We start from the raw sequence: 23827 nt of genomic DNA on the forward strand, positions 1-23827 counted from the left end.
GGATGATCTTAAGCAAGCACAATAATTGAATATGTGATTTGGTGGTAGCAGGTGTTTGGAATCTTGAGCTTGTCTTTACATAATGAAGCATTCTGTAAACAAAAGCAAGTTGTTATGTTGCTTCGGCATGCTGGGGATATACTCAAATGAAACAACTAATTTTCTTGATAGCATACTGTAATCATGCTGTTCCTCTACCACGCACTGTGCTGAGTGGTGTGATGCCTATTAATTCATTCTTCCTCTCTCCGGTGGGAGAAAAAGCCCTCCCCTCCTCTAGTAAACTGCTATTATTCATTACACCTCTATAAGTACAAATAATCGCCAGGGTTTGAAAGAGAGAAATAATTGTTGTTATTTGCTTTGATATGGTTGAAGTGTGGCTCACACTTCTTAAATGGCTCGAACCTGCCTGTTTTAACATGCACTCGTTCATTTGTCTCGCCGAAGGGGGACGGAGCCTTTGAAATCGCAGCTTGAGCAGTTAAGCGACGCCTTGATTTAGCACTGACAAATAATGTACAAAACCAAGTTTTCCCAAAACCCACCTACCGATCTGGCCAAACTCGACCGACAGCCACTTTAAATAAATCCAATCATCCAATTTGCCATTATGCATGTGCTACCAATCCAAAGTCGTGAACAAATCACCTAACCCTGAGAATTAAATTCTGACTTGTCAGAACAAGGAGCTGCACGATTACTAGGCTATCGACCTCCAAGTTGCCAAGCTACCTGTTAGTTTTTATGTTTGTGTACCTGTCGAGCAACAGGGAGGGATTAACGGCCTATTTGCTTGAAATGCAAAGGGAAACGCTTATGTTTTTATCTTTTCAGATACATGCTGTAGTATAAAATAGACCCATTTAATATAGAGACGCATTGGCAGATTTGACGAGAAATCTGAACACAATGTGTCTATATGCCTCGACTTGACTGACTGTGTGAATATGCATGCTTGATCAAATGTGCAAATGAGTGAGTGTAAGAGAACGTATGAATTAGTATATAGGCTGCACAGATAATGGAAGAGAGTAATAATTCCGGTAAAATAAATTAAAAGTACATTAACTGAGAAGCTAACATTAGAAATTAAATCATTCTGCACATTATGGACAGTAATTATCACTTACACTTAATCGCAGTAGAATTCTATTCGTTTACTTCTTTAAATAGGTTGTTATGCTTTCACCTTTGGCTTTAGTGTGATGTTTGTTTGCTTGGGCTTGAAATATGCTGTTTCCTCCTCGTAGTCATTCAATATCATCATCTTTCTTTCTCACAATGCCACAGAGCAGGGACAAAGCCCATGGGTCAGATCCCCGTTGCTCTCTGCTTGTTTGGGAGGGGCATCAATTGGTGGTCACTTGCTACACACTCTGTGACCTCTTGGTCCTGCACCTGTGGAGAATCCCCTCTGTGAGCTAAGAAAACAGAACAAGAGTCAGGTTAGAGGTCAAGGGTCAGAGGGTCACGAAGAGGAAGTTGTTTTTTTTCAAAACGGCCAGGCACTTATCACTCTCATCTGATTTGACAGCCATCTGTCAGTCATGTTATTAAGATACTTGTTTTGCCCCGATCCATGTTTATCGCTGCCAACGTGATGCTATTTGACAGAATTAACTCTTGCCACTCTGTGCATTGCTCTCATAGTATATGGATGGGGGAAAAACATGCCTTCAGCAGGATTTTATGTTAATTTTAGCATATTTAATAGATTTTAAAGAGAGCTTGAAATTTTACATTAGGCTAAATTTAGAAAGAGAAATTTCATGCATCCTGCTTAATTGTGCACATTAAAGGTGAATTTGTAAGAATGTGGTTTCACATCCTCTGTGAAAATTCACATTGTATATTTTTAGGTCATTGGATTTAAAGCTGCTCATTAACTCTACAACATCAAAATTACTGGTTATATATAAGCTTAAGAAAGTGTGAAATTTGTGTAACATGTAAGCAGCTGGCTCAAACACATCAACAGTCCACTCTGTGGAGGTCAGATCCCCTGAGACCACTAGACCCTGAGAAGTGAGTGTTTAACAGTAGCATGACTTCTTCATCAGATGGCTTATTCGCGGAAATTAATGGGATAATAACCTGATGAGAGATTGTCATGAGCTAACTCTGAGAGAGGTTTGGCCGATGTGAGCCACATCCTCAATCCATACGTGCAGTGCTTGACACGAATTTAAAAGGATTTAGAATGGCATTAGAGACCCAAATCTCATGTTTTTGTTGTGTTCTGTATTCATTTATAGTGTGTAATATACATACACTAATGTCCAGTTTGGAATACTGAAGATATGAAGATAAGTTAAAATAGAACTATTGTCAATTATTAATCAAATTTAAAATGTTTCCTGTTTTACTATATCATTGTATCATGTGACACTGAAAACTGGAGTAATGGCTTCTGAAAATATATATATATATAAGTGCTTTATTCCTGTGATGGCAAAGCAGAATTTTAAGCAGCTATTACTCCAGTTTTTCAGTGTCACGTGATCCTTCAGAAATTATGCTAATATGTAGATTTGGTGCTTTAAGAAATATTTCTTGTTATCAGTTTAAAAAATTCTGTTTCATAATTGTTTTGTGAAACTGTGATACACTACCAAATGTATTTATTTATTTATTTGAATTGGCCTTTTTTAAGGCCTAATCATGTTGCCTTAGTCCTGAATATTGAATTTATCTTAAATGTTGTCTTCTGTCCAGTGCAGAGCCGACATAAGTGAGGGAACTTAAATGAACTTTATAAACTGCAATCAAGGGAGTGTTGGATTGGATCAGTGAGGGCCTGGGAAAGTCAAGCATGCCTTCGTGTCAGGTGAAGTGATAAAGTATGAGTAGAGGCTGCTGAAGACAATGAGTGGTGACCGTGCAGGTAAACTCGGCTTTGGAACAGAAGACATTGGATTAGCGGCAGCTGCAAAACCCACGCATTTACTCAGCTGGCACGCCGATATCGAGTGTCACCCGAACAATGCCATGTGTTTGGAAACAAACATGACTCCCAAGCATCTCAAATGCATCTCTGCTGAATCTGTGGGGAACACAGAATATAAAGCCTATAAGTACTGTTTTTACAAGTGGAGGTTGAATTTATGTTTTTGCTTTAAATGTTTTTCAATTGTACAACATCCACTGCTTACTTGGGATTTGGGGTTTGGACTGATCCCCTAATATGATTCTTGATATACTGTTTGTATTGTTTATAATGAACACATAATCACACATAATTATTTCCAGCTATATTGTGAATATAAAAAAGCCAGAAATCTTAGTATAGTTTGATAAAACACATCTGTATTTTAGTCTTTAGCCAGTAATAAGAGGAAGTTTACAGTGCATTCCAAGTGAAGCCAATAAAAAGCAGAAGCAAGCAGGTCCTGCAGCCCTCCTGCCATCTGCCACTGATTTTAGTAAAATTACCTAGTGAACCATTTGCTAATTCCTAAAATAAATAAATCAAATGTTTCGTTTCTGCTCCGTAATTACAGTTGAGGCTAGTTTCAAACTTTGTCACTACATTTGAATAAAAACTCAAAAAACCACATTGGAACGTTAGGCACAAATTAAAAAGCAAATATGCTTCCTTTTTGCAGGAAGAGGTTTTTATAAAAGACATTAAATTTGGCTATGCTATGACAGTCATCCTTGCCTTGGGAAACGTCCTTGGGAAAAAAAGACTAATTGGTAGAGTGCCGTTTAACCCAAACTCTCCCACCAATATCAGTATCTCAAAATTGTGGGAATATAAATTCTCATGAGGGAATACGTAGGAGAGAGTCAGACACTTACCGCGCCATTATTCCAGGCTCTCCCATCAGCCTCTGTGTGTCTTGACAGCAAATGTGAGGGGAGGGGTTCTGCTGGTGGATTCTGGGATGGTGACACCTGCAGCGCCTTTGAAAGGCATGCTGTTTTTGTTCACCCTTGTGTCTGTGGATGTTGTATGGAGGTGGAGAAAGGAACCAGGCCCCTTACCTGTGCAAGACCAGGAACTCTGGCCGAGCCGGGCCTCGGTTGGCAGATTGGTAATGAGCGGCTGTATGTGGTGAGGCTCAGGCACAGTACTGGCCCCCTGGGGGAAATGTGGTGCAGGATAATGAGAGGGCTGAAACTCTTAATGTGGCGGTGATTCATGGAGACCATCCGTCCGGATTACCTTTCTCACTGTGTGCACAATGTGGACAAGGATTCCCAGGGTTAGGAACAACACCACCAGATTGGCCCAGCAAGCCCTCGGGGAGATGGGCCTTTCCCAGGGTACAGACACTGTGGTGCACGTCGGGCTAATATGAACCGTAAATACCTGTTTGTTCAAAAATGCAGTTGCAGAAAGGTGTGAAACACAAATAACTGCAAAAGGCCATGTAGCAGTCAGTCGAACGGTTAAAAGAGAAACGATGAGTGCCGCTTTGAAACCTCAGTGTTGTTCATGTTTGTGTTGTTTACTAATAAGCAATACTAATAAATTAATAACCAGTAAAGGTGTCTGAGCCAGGCAGCTGCAAAATTCGCTACTGAAGCTTTTCTGGCTGTGTCTAACCAACATTTAAAGTTCATTTAAAAGAATATTTTGTTTTATTTTTAATTCCTTACTTTTAAATTTGACTTGTAATTCTGCATCATTTTTTGTTGTTGTTGTTTCATACAGTACATTACTATTTAAATGCAGGGATTAAATAGAAGATGTAATTGAAATTGTCACACAGCCCTGGTGTGAGCAGGAATGGTTTAAATTACTCCAGACTAAAATGACACATGTATGTTAGGTGGAGGCTTTTGAATTTGGTTCAGTCATGTTTTTCACTGAACTTATTAGTAGGGACAATATTCATATGTGAAAATGGAGCTGAGAAGGAATAAGTAGGATTCACCATCAGAATAAACCTCTGGCTTGTTACTGTTGTTTGTGCACTCTGTGCTTCAGTGACTGCGGATATGTTTCTGCAACAGTGTTCTCACAGGACTGTTTGTTTTAGCTAAGGTGCTAAGAGGGGAGGATTGATTTTATACTTATTTTATATTTGGATTGTGACTAGCTTACAAATCTAAACCATTCACAAGAATGGGTGTGTTGATGCTGCCTACAAGAAAAAAGAGATTAGATAAAATGAGGAACTGAAAAAAAAAGTAATATGCAACAAGTTTATTTAAGAAGAATGCACCAAATGTGGATCATGCTCAAAATATCAATACAGTGAAAAGAAGAGAAAATATCATAAAATGTTTAATTCTCCCATTTAGTCTTATTTATTTTCATTTCATTTATATGAAATGATATAGATATTTCCAAATTAAGAAAAAAACAAGTGGTTGACAATAATTTTAAAAAGTTAGTTAGGGCCCAAACCTCTCACAGACACACAAGCATCACATCTTACACACACGCACACACACTTGTCTTGTAAGAGTGTAATCACTGGTCAGTCTCTCTGAAGCACTACATTGATGAGCTGTGATTGTTTCTGATTGGCTAAAACCCCAAAGACAAAGAGACGGTGAAATATTTAAAATGGCAGTTAACCAGTAGCAATCATTTCACATCTCTACAGAGTTTATGAGAGTGCTGAAATTTCACGCTGTTTGTTTCTTTTGTGCTGGTAAATTTGAGGAAAATTAACTAAAGCTCTACCAGGGTTCACAGAGTAGAATTTTTTTAAATATTTTTTAAAAGGTACTTTTAAAATTATTTGAGTTAAATTGTTGTTGTCATCGTTTTTAAGAAATTAATATTTTGCACCAATTAAAAGTGACATCAAATACATTCATAATGTTACAAAAGATTAATTTGTTTTTTACTTACTACTGATCAAAGACTACTGAAAAAAATATGGTTTACACACAAATATTAAGCATCACAGCTCTTTTCAACAATAATAATAAGAAATGTTTCTTAAGCACCAAATCAGCATATTACAATGTTTTCTGAAGGATCATGTGACACTGAAGATTGGAGTAATGGCTACATAAAAAAAAAAATGTATGTATGTAAACCGTTTTGGGCCATAAAACATACAAATACCTAGTGATGTTGGCACATAGGTCTCAACTGGTAGTGTCTGACAGCTCTTGTCCTCTGGACTTATTGTAAAAGCATGAAGCCACTGTAGGTTTGTTTATGCTTTCTTCCATGCAAGCTGTCTGTTCAGTGAGCAGAGATTAATCCTGTTGGATCTCTGGTGTAAACAGCACTGAGCAAGGCAACCCCAGCCATTGGTATATTTGTGAACAGGCAGTAAATGACATGTCACATGTTGTTTGATGCCAGATAGCCTATTATATGAATTGTCAGGTAGGATGTGCTTCAGGTTTAAGGGTGTTACAGTCCCAGGTAAGGACATAAGAGAGATCTTTGTATAGAGCATAAGCATGTCATACAATTAAGTTTGTGTTCACATTTATGTAAATATTCTTAGTATCCTAGCAGCAGCTAGTATTTTTACATACAAAAAAACTTTTCTTTTTTTTTGAGTTTTCTTGATTCTGAGTAATTTAAATGTGCAGTGAGACAAATATTTACTAACCGGAGGATCCTGTTTGTATACACAGCTATTGCCACGGTCACTTCAGCCAGGGCGACAGCCAAGGAACTTGTCAAAGCAGCAGTTTGAAAAGGTGTTTGATATGCTGAAATACAGGTAAAATCCCCCCAGTCACACTGAGCAAACAGCAGCTATTTTTGAACCTTGTGACAGTGCTTAAAGCTGGAAACACAGTGGCTCACTTCATGTGACTTTCTAATTAGAGTCTTTATGCTAAGACTGATGTCAGGAAGGCAAAGTATGTGTGATGTGTGGTGAAAAAAATTTAATGTAAATAGAAAGCAATACTCCCTATATACCATCCAAGATGTAGTTGGGTTTAGCATCACATCACTTTCTCAACACTGTATCCTCTGCAGTGAATGGGTGCCGTCAGAATGAGAATCCAAACAGCTGATTAAAAACACAATAATCCACAAATAATCCACACAACTCCAGTCCATCAATTGACATATTGTGACGTAAAACCTGAATATTTGTAAGAAACGAATCCATCATTAAGACATTTTTACCTTAATCCATCACTTCTGGCAAAAGCATGATTCCATTATTAATAATAACAGTGAAAAAAGCAATACCCTGATGTCCTCTGACATCAAAATCCACAGACATATTTGTTTAGATCTGTTTGCACTGTTTTCACTTGTGAACAGGGTTTGATCTGTGACTATTAATAAGATGATGTGGTAACACTTTAGAATAGGTAACACTTGGTAACTATTAACCACGACATTTCTCTCAATAAATTCTTAATTTGCTGCTTATTAATAGTTAGTAAGGTAGTTGTTAGGTTTAGGTATTGGGTAAGATTAGCAATGTAGAATAAGGCATTAATATGTTCTTAATTAGCACTAATACATGGCTAATATTATAGTAATATGCATGCTAATAAGCAACTAATAGGTGTTACCTATTCTAAAGTGTTACCGATGATTCATAATTATTATTTTTTTTTACTGGAGATACCAAAATGTGGAGGACTCATATTTTAGCTGGAAGCAGTGGTTTAAGTTAAAACTTCTTAATGATAGATTTACAAATTTTCATCAGATGTGTTCTGATAAAGAAACAAACTCATCTACACTTTGGATGACCTGAAGATGAGTCAGTTTTCAGCAAATGTTAATTTTTTCATTTTTGAGGTGAACTACTTTAAAACAGCACTTTAGTACCATTTGGTCGTGCTATTTTGCTGCTCACTGGAAGTGAGAATAAGTAAGAAGTTTGTTACTGATATAAGCATAAAAAACATCCAAATATAGTTAATTTAGCATCGCTACATTTAGCATATCTCCATAGATAGAGCCGAATTCCTAGTCTTACCATTATCTGAACTGTACATTAGATCTTTTGTGGTTAAATCTATTTATTCTGTGTGAGTTATATTCAATACCTGCACATTGTATGTGATAGGAGAAATACAACTGTCCCATTAAGATAAGTGTAGAGCTGTATGCTGGGCCATGAAGAGCTCTATTCATCGTAGAATCAGAGTTCAGTTTGTCCCACTAACCAAATAGCACCTTTCATCTTCAGCTCTTTACAGAGCTACTGAAGTGGAAGGTAAACTTTGCTCTCCTCTCCCTCCTTTCGCTCCTCTCTCTCTCCTTTCTTGGCGAGTAGTTGGCCTCACACTGTGTGGCTCGTTCTTAATGCCACAGAGAGGATAAAGTTTGTGAATACATCACATGGGTGACAGTGATGGTTTTCAGAGGAGCTCTGCACACATGGAAATACACCTGCACCACCAAACGAGAGTCTCGTCCGCTAGAGACTAGTTGGAAAGACAATTAAAGTAAGAATGTCTGGGCGCTGACAGCAATGGTATTTAGTAACCAAAAATAATTTCTTCATTTCAATTAACCTTTGCTGTCGTTGAACGGCTCTGTATGACCTTTGGAAAATATCAAAACAAGACACTCATTCGGCTTTACAGAGGTGGCTTGTGGAGGGAAAAATCCTTAAAACACCTTTAAATACATAATAGAGCCCATGCCATTTTCCACTGAAATTTAGTTGGTGCGTTGGCGTATAGATCTCAACCAGAGAACGTCAGCATACTAAGAGGACCAATGCAAAAAAAAAATATATATATATATATATAATTTCCACACCTTGAGTATGAAGGTGATCACTAATATCCCCCACCACCAGCATTTCCCCCCGGTTCTGCCAAATTACCCTCTCCTTTCCCGCAGGTGTATTGATAAAGGAAATCATCTTCTTTTGAATTAAAATCTGGCATAAAACTGTTTACAAGAGGAACAGAGTATACTGCCTGTTGCACAAGCTAAAACCAGAGAGAGCGAGCGTGAGGGAGAGAAAACAATCAACAGACTTCATTATTTTCCTTTCCTATCAAATCTGAGCTATCCTTGGATCTCACTAATGGACAGTTATTGAATTTCTTGTAATACCATTGAAATGAGGTTCATATCTGCAGAGAGAAAGAGGAAAAAATGTCCTCTCATTTTATCCCTTAGAACATTGGTTTATCATAAGACCCCTTATTAAAGCGTGGACTCTAATTTTCTCCTTCGCACTTAGGGGGGCTTTTATGATTATGGTTACCAAGGTGATGTAAGGCACAGCCTCAGCTAAACAAAGCCAGTGTCACTAGAGTGAATAACTAAGAGCAAGGTGAGCACCACCACGGGAAATTGCATGCCATTACTGTTAATATTTACTCATTAAAACAGGCAGTGGCTGGAGAGATGCTTGCACAATTACTAATTTTTCAAATCAACCACTGCACATACCCTTCATTATGACCTCCAAGTTCTTTGTCCTTTTGAGAAGATACACTACATGAAACTGAGTGCAGTCATGTTGTTTGTCGCAGGAACGAAACAAGTCTTATGTGTTGTATATATTTGCACTTAAAGTATTAGGAGAGAGATTTGATTGCTGTTTACTGCTTAAATGCTGCCACAACATTCGGATTGTTGTGGAAAGTAATAAATAAAAGAACTTTGTTTGTCTACAGTGACACGAGGTTACTGTAGAACGTATTTTAGACAGATAGCTTTTTATATATACAATGTTTTCCTTTGTTATATGGTTTGTAAATGAGAGCAGTCTTCAAGACTTTTGTGCCTTTTAGGTGTGAAGACACTTTAGTCATGGGTCATAGGATTAAAAACACACTGACCAAATCATCGGAAACCTCAAATGAAGAGGACATTTTGAGCCTAGAAGACAGGCTTTTTTGTCTTTGTGAGAAATGATGTCTAATTTGGTCCGAGCGGTTGGATTGCTTGTCAGGTGTGTTATTTTAACTGTGGACAGTGAATGACAAAACAATAGGGCACTGAAAGAAAATTGTTCAGAGTGTAGAAAGTAAAAGAAATACTGCCTCCAAAACCCAACTGGAATTATCAAATAGAGGTTTTAGAACTTTTAAACCGTTGGCAAAACTGACAGAACAAAGAGGGGGAAAAAATCGAGCTGTCAGTCATCACAAAAAAAATAAAAATAAAAAAGCTCCTGCACATATGCTAGCAATAAGTAAAACGGCAAATGGCATACTGTCACACAATACTTGCAAAAATAATAGATTAATTCTTTCAAAACGGGAGCATCTGTCACATCATCACAATTTCATTTTCTGAAAAAATATTATCTGATCAGAACCCGTCTGCTTTAATTTCTGATGCATAAAAAACATGAAAAGTTGCCTTGGTTAGTTTGCCTAATGCACCCAGTATTTAATCATTCTGCCTTTTTGCTTTTTTGTCAGTGTGTGCAAAATAAGAACAAGTTTGTTTAATGAAGCCAGTTACATCACTAGAGAGTTTTTCTCCCAGAAGTCAATATTTCATATTTTTATATGAATGATTTGTTGCTGCCTTAGAGCTTGTACCTTCTGTTTTATTTGCAAATTAAGTTTACATTGTTTAAATGAAAATGACCCAACTGCTGAGTGTAATAATAAGTGTCAAAATACAAGTTTCAGCAATTTAGTTGATTTTTCATTATATAAAGCCTAACTTCACTGCAAATGTAATTAGCTTACAAACTGAGCATATTAAGTGGCACAGGCTATAAACAGTTTATAAATCAGATCCCTTTAATAAGAATAATTTTTCTTCTTTAAAGAGCTTGTGACAGTCATTCAAGTTTCATGCAAGTCAATTCTATCATAAACCATTAAAAGTCTGTTGTTGATGAAAACTTTTTTGGAGGGTGTAATATCTCTAAACTTTGTAGGAAATGTGCCAGTATTTTCATATCTAAGATTTCAGTATGTGCCTATTATATAGGGATTTTTTTTGTGCATAATTATAGCCCTTTGCATTTTTTAAACAATTGTCTAGTTAACTGATAACAATTCTGCAGATCAAATACTCAGATACTCATATGATGACTTTATTAAAATAGTATTATTATTTTATAAAGCCTAGCTTCACTGTGACATGAAATGTAATTAGCTTAAAAACTGAGCATATTAAGTGGCACTAACTATTTAAAGTTTTAAGTTTTTAAATTAGCTTTTACTCTGCATTCATTCAAGTGTAAAACTATGTTAGGTTCTCGTGTTTATTGTTCAGAATTTGCACAAAATGCTCACATACATGATACATATGATTGATAATATCTTAAAGTCATGTGCATCTGCTGGTGCCACACTTCCACATAACGTTAAGACCTGACAGGATTATATAATTACATGCTTTCAGCTAGTCTTAGAAGCTTGTTGCTAATAAGAAAAGGGGTCAGGTGCCAATGTTAAGGAATGCATTTAAAGATCTCTTTAAAAGTGCTCAGCTACAGGACTGCATTGTTAGGGTCGGGTTTAGAATGAATTAATTTATGTCTACATGTGAGGAAAAAGAACAAACGTTGTAATCATCAGTGCTTGACCTACATTGACACGTAGGCTGATATAACTTCTAATCTGTTTGTTGTTTAATGCAAATAGTAAGCCTGGATTGAGTTTTCTGTGCAGGCAGTTCTACAGGAGCAGAGCAATCATCTGCACACCACATTTATTTCATGTTGTTGTTAAGAATGTCCAGCCTCGCCTGATGAAGCCACACTAAAATTGCCCTGCTGTGCAGAGGAAGGCCTTTAATCTCCCACCACCACCCTCTGCCAAGTCTGTAATCCCACTAATCTCCACCACATAGCACGCAAACACGCAGAGAATCCCTGTGCATCCATTCTGCCCAATCCCAGCAGAGCGTGCCCTATCTGACAGCATTCGCCTCCTTTAGTACGAAGGGGTGGTAATTTGTTTGGGGGATGGGTTTCAGTGGGCGGAAATGGATCTGACCATCGCTCCACTTCCGCTATGAGCCCATTGCGTGCAAGGCTGGAGTATGTGCGCCGGTGCCAACTATTGAATTCCCACCACAGAGGGACTTCTCAGTGGTCCAGGCTGTGGGCTCTGTCCACCCAGAATAACCTCATTTAGCAACATGTTGGGTGTGGTGGGCTATTTTTGTTTCCTTGCTTCGCTAGAGAAAACAGTTTACACAGCCGGGTTACCGATCTGTGACTGATACTGATAGACATAAAAGCATAAGCAGGGTTTAAATGAAATCTTTGCCACATTCGAGAATTGAATAGGTGAACCAGACATTGATCGTACAGTATTTTGGTCACTGAGTTGAGGTTTGTGGAAATGAATATCGGACCCCAGACTCCCACCCCGAACACCCCACGTTCCCCTTCAGTGACTCCCTGACATTTCTCTGAGCCATGCACTTGAAATGTTGCACTGTAATTGATGTTGATCCTAGCATGTGTGCAGGCTGCACTACAAATTAGGATGGAAAAGGTTATCATAATATTTAGCTAGTCTAATTTCTCAGCTGAACAACTTCCCAGTGGAGAAATTCAGAACAGGAGGATATATTTTAAGTGAAAATGAAAGTTTTCGGGTGTACACTCACTGTGAAGAAACAAGCAGGCCATGAGAGCTAGTCCTCTGATGAAAGTTTTGCAAAACTTGTTTCTCAGCATTCATCTAAATACGCAAATACCCTGTTCACATATTGCTCAGTTTGATAATGAGGCACAAAATACTTTATGCAATATGGCCATATGCTATGAAAAAATTCAACCCACTAGAACTGTAGTTTAAAATCTTAAGTTTAATTGCTACCTTACGTTTTAAGAGAAATTAAAGTGGTGTCAAAGTGACAATCTGCAATGATGAGTTTATTGCACTTTTTAAAACCACTTTGGATTGAATTGCTAATGAAGAAAATCACATTGTAACTGAAAACATGACACATAAATATAAAACCTTAAATGATTATGAGTTACACTGATGGACACACACAAAAAATACAAAAAAAAAAATATATATATATATACATATATATATATATACACATATATTATTTAGCATAAAATAATTTAAAACAAATTGCAGTATGCAAAAATATATTGATTACATTACTAATTATTATCCTTTTATTATTAATATGTATAATTATTTAATTTCCAATGATCCGTTTTTCTTTATATATATATATATATATATATATATATATATATATATATATATATATATATATATATATATGAAACATATATTTGTTTACACATTTACTCGTTTGTCAATATCTGATGTGTGTCAGTTTCTATTTTGGCGTCCCCTAGCGTTCTACCTTAACACTTTGTTATATTGTTATTTTGTTATCATTGTTATAATGAGACAAAAACATGCATTTAAATGTCTTGAACCCATTTAACTGCCATGTTTATTCAAATATATATTTAAATATTTGTACATTATCAGAAACATTCATTTTATATTACCGATGATAAAACCAGTTAATTATTTTTTTGTTTTGAGTATGGCCATAACTTTCCTTTGCATTTTATTTTCTATCATGTATATTTTATCCTAATTTTTGATTTATGTAAATTGTATTTTAGCATTAAAAATAACAACATTTTGACTGAGTTTAAAGCTATCCTTTGATCCATTCTAAGACTATCCATAAATCTCAGGTCAGCATTATGTTTATCTAGCTGGCAGAATTTGATATCAAATTGAATATAAAAGCAAAACATATTTTTCTAACATGTTTTAATCTTTGATTTAATTTCCTCCGTTGCAGGAGCAGAGGATAACTGGGGGTTGATGAAGGTGTCACGCTCTTATAAAGCTCACAACTGCACGTGCATGTTTTACACATTGATACCTGCCACGCGCAACACTGACCTGTTTTCACATAATCAAGATTTAATTTGGTGGATCGCTAAAGTCAGTCCAGTATACCGAGACCTTTCTGATTTAAGGTAAAATATATTATGCATAATACAGTCGTAGACTAAAACAGAGCTGATTAAATAAATCAATTTACAACAAAATGTCTATTAAATACAGTTACTCCAATATATTGTAACAGTTTGGCTGCTTTTTATATTTAGACTTCGGAATGTAGCCTATGCTTTATCGTTTGAAATTAATATCACACAAAGAGAAGCAGCAGCCTGTCTGACTCGTGAACTGAAAGGTCATTTAATCGGCAATTTATTATTATTGTTATTATTATTATTATTATTATTTATTTATTTTGCTCCGTCTGGTTTCCTGTTTGCTGCTCAACACGGAATCGGGGAAAATATTTGCGTGTTTTGTCTGACAGAACCAAATAATTCAGACGTGCGAAACTATTATATTTGTTTTCCTTTTGGTGAAATCGTCTGTGCCAACGCAGTCAGGATGAAGAAAAACGGAGTTACTACGGCAACAATCCTTTCAGGATATATCTCTCTCTCCTTTTTTTTTTTTTAAATATGCATTTGCAGAACATATGGTTACTCGCTGTCAAAGCTGTGATTCTTCATTTGCATACTAACTATTTTCCGAATGCACATTCCCTAGAAAACATGTGCAACTCCAGCAGACAGGCTACATCATAGATGAGAGACAAAAAAAAAAAAAAAAAAAAAAACCAAGACAAATGTGTTAATAAGATCTCTACTAAGGCATAATTTAATACATTTATTGCTTTTATATTACTTGATTATTGCCCCTTCTAGCAGGAAACGCGAATATTGCATATTTTAACGCTGTTAATGTTTTTGTTTCTTAACTGTTTTTATTGTTGAGAAATGAAAAGTTCTTCACTAGTTGTTTATTTTACAAGTAATGAAGTCTCTTCCGAATGTGGGTATTCTGTTACACATTTTGAGACTTGTTCGTTTAATGTAGATTTAAAGTAAGACCTATATTAAATGAATAATAGACATTTATTTTCAGCATTGTGAAAAACAATCTAGCTATCAGTATTGACGGTTTGATTAGATGAATGTATTGTATTTTATAAAATACAGATTCTACGAGGAATCTCATCCATATAATTGCCTAACCCTTTTTTATTTTAAACTATAGGCTTTTTATTTTGAATGTGTTCTTTAATCATTTTTTTAATAGGCTACTTCACAATAGCCTAGCTTTTTTTTCATAGCATTTTATTTATCGTTTGTTACCCATGTTTTCAATCGAATTTCTTGTTTTTAAATGAGATATGACTCATATACAGTACATTTTCCTTTTGGTCGTGTAACACCTGCACTGTTGGCTCTATTCTCCATCTATTGTGGGGAGGAGTTTGGATGAGAGAGAGAAAAAACAGACTCAAATCCTTCGTAACTCGATAGACAGCCCATCTGTAAGATTCTTCCCTTTCTTTCAGTCTGAGCTCGTCATCTCTGGTCCAGGAATAGGCCGGTGGCGTTGTGTAAATGATTCATAAAGACCGACTGCTGTTTTAGAATGGAACATTTTCTATTTAAACGAGCAAAAGTTAGAGAAATTGAAGAAAAGCGCATTTTCGTTTTCCTGACAAAATACGTTTGGAGACGAGCTGGATAGCCTGTAGGCTATGTAGCAAATAGCAAATACAGCCTATAGCAATGTGTAAAAATAGGAATGAGAAAATAATAGAAATTAGAAAAATGTTTAACGAGATATAGCCTAGATTACGATAACAAATGGCGCGCAAAATACGCAAAAAGTAAGAATCTGTTTAAAACAGACAGTAGCCTATTTAGAAACAAAATCGAGTGGATGAATGAATTAGCCTAATGAAATAATACAGTTAATTTGTACACTTCGTAAGAGATTTAAGTGATAATACGGGGATTTTAAAAACTGAAAAAGATAGGACATATTTTGATGATACTTTTTTTTTATATAAAATGTTATAGCTTAGATTTTTAGCTGTGCTGTCAATCATTAGGTGTTGTAATAATAGGCCTGCTAGAATATTTTTGACAGAAAAGAAACATGTTTAATTTGTTGTGGAAAATCATGGCACTAAAATAGGTCCATATACAAAACACACTACAGCCCAAGGCGTATATTTCCTTCACAGCCTCGTTTTCAATCACGAAGAATTCAAACACAACTCTATTATTTTTTTTAAATACTTAAAAATGTACTTACGGATTAGCCTACAACTTCCCATACTAATAGCCTACTCATATTTGGTAAATAAGCCAAATCCATTACATTACTTGATTTAGGTCGTATTCATTTTGTATGCCAATCTATTTCTGTAGCCGTCTGTAAAATGTTGTATTAAAGAAACAATTTTAGTGTCCCACCGTACCAACTTTCAGGCTTTAATGCTGCACAAGCATACAGCGCCATCTGTCGATGAGGAAGCACTCTTCCTGAGGCCAGACAGCAAATAACACCTTCTCGATTTGGCAATGAAGCAGCAGTCTGCCAAAAACACTAGCCCACAGTATATGATCTTTTTCAAGCACTATGACTTTATCACTCACCTTTGGGCTTGTATCTCCCAAACTGCCATTCTGTGACTTGCAATCATTCCAGGCCATAATTATACAACTAAAGAAATATTTTGTTAACATTTAATCAACCATTTGGACAGAATTGCTGATATCAGTGTTACACTTCTTATCATCACTTAAAGAGAACACTGAAAGAAACACGCTGAAAATCTTTTTATAAGCACATAATACTTTATGTTTACACAACCAGCTGCACGTTATTATTCCAACATCTCTGAAGAAAGCAAAAGCAACAGCAAAAAAAAAAAAAACACCTTTCCAGTCCACAGGCAGTGTTGTTTTGCAGTCTTACACTTGCACAGATTAATAACATAACCAACCGCCAAAGTACCACACACACAGAGAAACACACACGCTACATTCATAAGCACAACAACACAAAACCACAAAAGCTATAAATGCTCTCCACTATACATTTTTTCAAGTAATCGTCAATTCAACAGGTCACCACAAAACCTTTGTGGTGGTATTTCTTAGCAGAATAATTTAGTTAATAAAAGACTTTTTAAGTTAATTTTATAACACGCTTCTTTTGTGAGTTATACAAATACTGCTGATACACTGTTTTCAACAATGTAATGGCAAAAACAACAATACTAATACATAGTTTTATTCTAAGATTAAGCTCCAAAGTCCTTAAGAACAAAAGGAGCCTGTAAGTTATGTTTGTTCATAGTAGTTTAAGTGCAGTTTTGTTAGAAAAAATGTTTCATACAGTATATTTGGGTATGATTGTACTTCTGTGTATGGCTAGATTGGCTTTTGTGGCTTAGGCACTGTGTGTATAATGAAATTTGTGCTTGATCTGTAGTGTACGGTTAAATGAAATTGTGCAGCACTTTTGTTAGGATTTGTCAAGGCATTTACAGTTGGCTAAAGTGGTGATGTTACAGTATACAGTTGGCTTGAGTTCCTTCGTTGTGCCCTTAAAGGGCCAGGCAGCAATTTACAGAACACTGACTCTGTCGCTGAGCATGCCCATCACAAACTCATCAGACTCCGCCTCTTCACGGACATCGGCATGAGGGTTGATTAAGTGGGCTGGGTACTGAAGGCCATTTTGTTCGGCAAAATGCTCCCAGCGCAAATCATCGCTTTCGTGGGTGATATATCGCTCCAGCATTTTGCACTCCAAAGTCCGCAGGTCCAGCCACATCTGGTAGTCCTGTCATAAAGATAAATCTTTAGAGATCAAAAACGTTCCACCTTGTTACATAAATAAATAAAACGCTTTCTATCTGTCTATACTTTCAGACTGCTGGACATTTTCCTGACTTTTTTTCCATGTTTTAATAATTTGTGCTTTGAAGTACACTCGTTTTGACATGTTGACTATCATAATAAACCAAATGTAAAGTACTTGGTTATAATATTTATATATAATATTTAATATTTTTTAAATAGCAACTTAAATTACAAATGTGTAATTACTGATACATTTAAATAGAAGTTTCAACATAAATGACATTATTAGTATATTTTATTTGACCATAAATGCTTGTTAGTACATTCAACAGTACTCTTTAATCATGGTTCAAAGACTATAGAAGTAATTAGGATATTGCATATAAAGATGTACTGAAGTCCTAGAACACTTTGAAGTCTCACTGAAGAAAAATAGAATGAACTTTCATTTGCTATTAACATAATGTGAAGTGTCTGAAAACATTACACCCAGTTCTCTGTTGTTTGTTTCTTTGTTTTTCAAAGGTTAATTTAAAAGTGTAAAAATAGAGTGGAAATGAAAGAAATTATTGCGACAAGATAAATGGGTGAAAGCAAAGATGTAGCATGAAGAAAAAATTACAGCACATGAGTTGCAGTAAAATATTTTTCTAGTTAGGTTATTGTCATAAAAATTTGAAACCTCTTTTGCACGTTTCCTAAAATAATGTGTGAAGTCTCTGCTATGTCTCTGCATGTAAGAAATCATAAATTAAGATGACCAGTCACTGCCATTGAAGGGTTATTCTCGCCTTGTTAAGACGTTAATATTCTCTTACACAGACATGGAGGGTAATTGTGCCCCTGTTTCAGTTGCCTAATGTAACTGGGGGTTAACAAATTTTTTTGTGTGCATATAGCCTTTTTTTACGCAGGGCATATAAACGTCATTATCTTCTAACCTGTAACCAGGGATGGCTGAGAGACTTGTCCACGCTGTAGCGCTTCCTCATTTTGACTTGCAGCAGGTTATTAATGAGGTCAATTGCTGTAACAACAAAACAGGTTGTCAGTGATCAGCCTGTGGTGGAAAACCTGAAGAATTTTGTGTCCAATGGGATAATGAGCAAAACCAACATCATGTTAACATTATTTCAAGGGTCACAAATTTCAGAGACACACCAAAGTTTCTTAATCTTGAGGCCTCCGAGCTTTAGTCTAAGGGATCGTTTGGCATTATCCACATGAATGGGTCGTAACAAAAATTGAGCACGCTCTCACCAATTTCTTTTCTTAACCTGTGCCCTCTCTTCTCTTCATCTTTTCTTTTCCCTTTCCTTCTCTTTCACCTCTCTCTCTCACACATCTACACAGTTTACCATTAGCTTCGTAGACGGGTAGTCATTTAATGTTACTGCACTACACTTTTTTTAATAATAATAATTTGGAAATACATTTTACATTTTGTCAAAATTATTTCAAGTATTTATTATTACATTATAATGAAAAATGCTTTTACAGAGAAAATCCAAAAATATAAAGTCTGTGTATTTACCATTGCACATGCATTTAAATGCATTGCAATAAAAAAAAGAACTAATATAAATTAATTTGTTCTCAAATTTCTTCATATGTTTTGCAATTTGTTTTAGGAAGCAGATAATCTTTGTTATGGCACTTAAATATTTTCACTTCACAGTAAACAGGAACAAATTCAATTAAAAGAGTTTTTACAAACAAAGTAATTATTAAAATGGCCATACTTGATACCAACCAAACTATATAAATAAATAAAAATCTATGTGAATAATTTGTTCCAATTGCCTGTGTTCTTAAGTAAGTAAAGTGTGGTCTCCAGTTCTCTTGCTATTTTAATGAGGAAGAAGGAGGGCATTAGTGAATAAACAGGGTCAAAGGTGAGGGCATCAAAAATCTAGTTGAGTTAATGAGATGAGGTCAGTTCTATTCATACAGATTGCATATGACTTAAAGATAAATATTACCTATTGTAGACCTCAATTCAAGCCTCAAGTTTGAATTAACACTGACCATATCTTCCTAGATCATGAACCGTAAGCTATGCAGAAATGATTTGGGTGAGTTGAGGTCACCTATGTGTACAGTCACAGGGCGGCGATAATTAGAGCTTCAGTAGGAACATCAAGCTGAAGTATGACTTCAAAATAGAGTTTAACGTCACATAACTAGGTGCATATCAGTAGCAGGCTGGCTAGAAATAGCATTTCTTGTGCAATATGGTCATCATTGTACATTAGCTAATGGAAGTTAATTCGAAATAATTATTCTAATAAGGTTATTCACATACAGCTGGCCATGCAAGGTTAGATTTGCAAAATAGCTCTGTTTCTGGATTAACGCTTACATTTTGAGTATTAAGACAGTTTCCAGCTTAGAGAGGTTAATACAGCTTCTGACTTCTGGTTTAAATCCTTATTTCAGTATTTCACAACCTTTTCAGTGTATTTACTACAAAATCTGATTGGAGACAAAACGTTTTGTTGTTAAAGGGATAGTTTGCCTCAAAAACAAATATGTTTTTGAGGCAAACTATCCCTTGTTTTATCCCATGTTTTACTTCAGCAAAACATGTATTTGATTCTTCTGTGGAAAACAAAAGATGATATATTTGAAAATGTTAAAAATTTTCTTGTCTATTATAATTTAAGTCAAGGGGTCAACCAATTATCGGTACCGATATTAGCTTTTTTTTTTTGGTTATCAATATCAGCTATTTTCAAAACCAATTTGCCGATAAAATCTTTAAAGGTATTTAAAGAAAGCCCTTGTTATTCTTAATTTTACACCAGTTTTTACACCAGACATATATATCGGTTCAAAATATCGGTGATCTGTCTACTTGAAAGACAAGTATTGACAACGGCCTTGAAGAATGCATATCGGCCGACCCTTACATTGGACCCTAATGACTTGCTTGGACAAAAAACACTGAGAAGTATAAACTTTTACAGGTTTTGAATGGCATGAGGTTGACTGAATAATGAAGGAATTTTCATTTTCAGAGTGAACAATACCTTGAAACACAACTTTACCTTCTCCATTCCATATTCATTGAAGGTTGTGCCACATGCTATCTATTCTCCCCAAAACTTACCCTCTGGGGTGACTGTTTTCCAGGGGTTTGGTGGGTACATGAAAGCAGCGTTCTGGATTTGGTCATGAATGTCTTCATCCTCATTAAATGGGAAGGTGCCACTGAGACTGACATAGACGATGACACCCACTGACCACATGTCTAGCGAACGGTTGTAGCCCTTGTTCCGAAGCACCTCCGGTGCGAGGTACGCCGGGGTGCCCACCACCGAACGCCTAAAAGACTTCTCACCAATAATACGTGCAAAACCAAAATCACACAGCTTCACCTGCAAGACAAATCGCCGAATAATGAGCATCACAATAAGCAGACACTAGGAAGAATTGGCTATTTTACTCGACTAGGACTGAAATGCACAAAAGACCAAAAAAATAACATCCTTTTGTTCTCGCGCTAGCTTTTAACACCACAGACGCCGTAATGATCAGTTGTCACAGTCTGAACGAAAGTCAAGTGAAATTATCACCCAGTTGGATGTGGTTACAGTGTATCTCCTGCTGATCTACACTTTCCACCTTTGAAACATTTGCGCACAGAAACAAGCACCTGAGGACACAAGAACCGAGCTCAGACATTGACAGCTCTAGTTCTGCTTCCACCTTTGCCAAATATTTGTAAATGACACACAGTGATTTGTTTAGTATTCTTCCAAAAATGTTTGCCTGCGCTCAAACAGTGAGTCATCTTTCTGCTTGAGAGCTTCCAGAGACAAGCTCGTGCAGCAGACAGAAGAAACAATGGGAGGATAATTTAGAAATCTTTCATTAGAATGTAGAGACACACACAACCCTGTGCCTCAAACGCTATAATTACCATCTTTTATTCTTGCACATTTACAAAAACAGATCCATTTATGTTAATTTCGGTGTGGCCTCACTTCATTCAGATATTTCCTTTCTTTTGTTGTTACTTCTCGTTCCGTTCGGATTTTACTCACTTGTGGAAAAGAGTCAGCGGAGGCTAACAAAACATTCTCAGGTTTGAGGTCACAGTGAACAATGTTTTTGAAGTGAAGGTGGCGAAGAGCGATGAGAATCTAGGAAAAGAGTGGAACGCTGTTATTATTATAATGTGGTATAAAACATAAAACATCATAAATATAAAATGCAAAAGCAAAAGTCCAGCTTTACCATTTATTTTCGCTTTAAATATTTATATGGGATGGTGTGTAGATTCTGCCATTGTTATGCTGGAGTCAAGAGTGTGCGAAACTGCCTGTGAGACGTACCTGCGTAACAAGAAACTTGGTGATGCGTTCTGGCAGCCTCCCCTTCTCACTTGACAGTATCATCTCCAACATGTCGCCATGGAGCTTTTCCATGACAACAAAGACACGCTCTGGTGTCTCAAACATGCACTCAAGGTTGACGATGCCGGGATGGTGGAGGTTCTACATAAGACAAATGTGAATCTGAATTAACATCTATATGAATTATAACAATTCCAAAAATGTCAATACTGTAAAAAAAATTATGGACAAATATAGATTTAATATGCACCAATAATAAAAATAATAGTAATCTATTATATTCGTTATTACTAAAATAAATAATTATTCTATTTCTATTCTTCTATTTGTATATGTTTAGAATGATTTTGTGCTACAGTATGCTTTTCAAATTTTTGAGATCAGTAAGATTTGTTTTTTTTAAGAAATCTCTCATGCTCATCAAGGCTGCATTTGTTTAATCAAATATACAGAGAAAAAACTGAAATATTATATCAATTTAATAGCAGAAAAATAGCAGTTTTCTATTTTAAAAACGTATTTATTCTTGTGATCAAAGCTGAATTTTCAGCAGCCATTACTTCAGTCTTCAGAGTCACGTGATCTTTCAGAAATCATTATAATATTCTGATTTGATACTCAATCAGCATATTAGTTATTATCAGCATCGTAATATTTTTTGGAACCTGTGGCACATTTTTTCAGGATTATTTGATAAATAAAGTAAAAAACAACAGCATTTATTTAAAAAAAAATTCTAACATTATTAATTTTTACTATCACTTTTTATTACTTTATTACATCTTGCTGAACAAAAATATTAATTAATTTTAATTCATTCTTAATTTTTTTTGACTTTTGAGCGGTAGTGTATATTGTTACAAAAGCTTTCTATTTTGAATAGCACTCAGGTTATAAAAAAATATTAAGCGGCAAAACTATTTCCAACATTGATTATAAATCAGCATATTAGAATGATTTCTCAAGGGACGTAAGACACTGAAAACTCAGCTTTGGATCACAGGAATAAATTATATATTTTTTTAATATATTAAAATATAAATCCATCCGTATTACTGTTTTTTCCCCTTTATTTTTGTTCAAATAAATACAGCCTTAATGAGCATAAGAGACACTGCCATTCAGAACTTTTGAATGGCAGTGTATGTATGTATGTATATAATTCCAATAAATCCATAATCTTATACATATGTGTGTGTGTGTGTGTCTGTGTATTAAATATACTTGTCCAAAAAATTGAGCAGTTTTTGTATTGTGTTTCTTGTTTGTGTTTTTACCTGGAGAATGGCAACTTCATTACGCAGCTGACTTTCCTGCTTGGTGGGAAATCGCAGCTTATCTATGATCTTGATGGCAACATCCCTGCCGGATTTCCTATGTTTCCCTGTGTTATATCAGAAAGGAAGATCTATATTGTGGTGGTATGGTTATATTTGAATGTGTATTTACTGTACTCATTACACACTCATTTTACTACATACAGTTTGTTAAAATAATATTTAAATATCAAAATATTTAAAGAATTGTATTTACACATTAGAATATTAAGTATAGTACATTTTAATACTGAGTATATTAAATACAGTAAATGTAAATATTTAAATACAGTAAAATACACATTCTCTTTACTTTTAATACGCAGATTCCAGAACATTTCCTCACCGGGTGCTCATGTCAGAGAACTCCCTGTAAATAGACTGGTACATTACCTCCATAGACAATGCCAAATTGCCCAGAGCCAAGTACTTCATCAGGGAAAATCTGATACACTGTGCTAATATCCTGTAAAAAAAACAAAAAAACAAAAAAAAACATGGAAACAAAATGTAAGTGTATGTGCCAAAATGGGCTGTTCCCAAAGCTCAGGAGCATTGCTTGATACATCAGATTTCTTCTGATCTAGTCTCTTTTTTTTATTTTGTACTGTAACAATGGCTGAAT

The 23827-nt window shown here is 35.6% G+C and overlaps 1 protein-coding gene across 2 annotated transcripts in view; it reads right to left on the bottom strand.

Moving 5' to 3' along the window:
- Positions 1-16491: 16491 nt before the first annotated feature.
- prkd1 (protein kinase D1) overlaps positions 16492-23827 on the bottom strand; it is a 35769-nt gene continuing 28433 nt past the window's right edge. For both annotated transcript variants that reach the window (XM_052580778.1, XM_052580777.1), the window contains 7 exons: positions 23596-23668; positions 23164-23270; positions 21866-22027; positions 21575-21673; positions 20638-20905; positions 18467-18552; positions 16492-17505 (listed from right to left, as the gene is read on the bottom strand). In XM_052580778.1, coding sequence (XP_052436738.1) covers positions 17287-17505; positions 18467-18552; positions 20638-20905; positions 21575-21673; positions 21866-22027; positions 23164-23270; positions 23596-23668 — 1014 coding nt within the window. In that variant the 3' untranslated portion in view covers positions 16492-17286. The remainder of the gene's footprint in view (positions 17506-18466; positions 18553-20637; positions 20906-21574; positions 21674-21865; positions 22028-23163; positions 23271-23595; positions 23669-23827) is intronic.

Source organism: Carassius gibelio, chromosome B17, assembly GCF_023724105.1.
Source record: "Carassius gibelio isolate Cgi1373 ecotype wild population from Czech Republic chromosome B17, carGib1.2-hapl.c, whole genome shotgun sequence".
In the NCBI taxonomy this organism is placed as follows: domain Eukaryota; kingdom Metazoa; phylum Chordata; class Actinopteri; order Cypriniformes; family Cyprinidae; genus Carassius; species Carassius gibelio.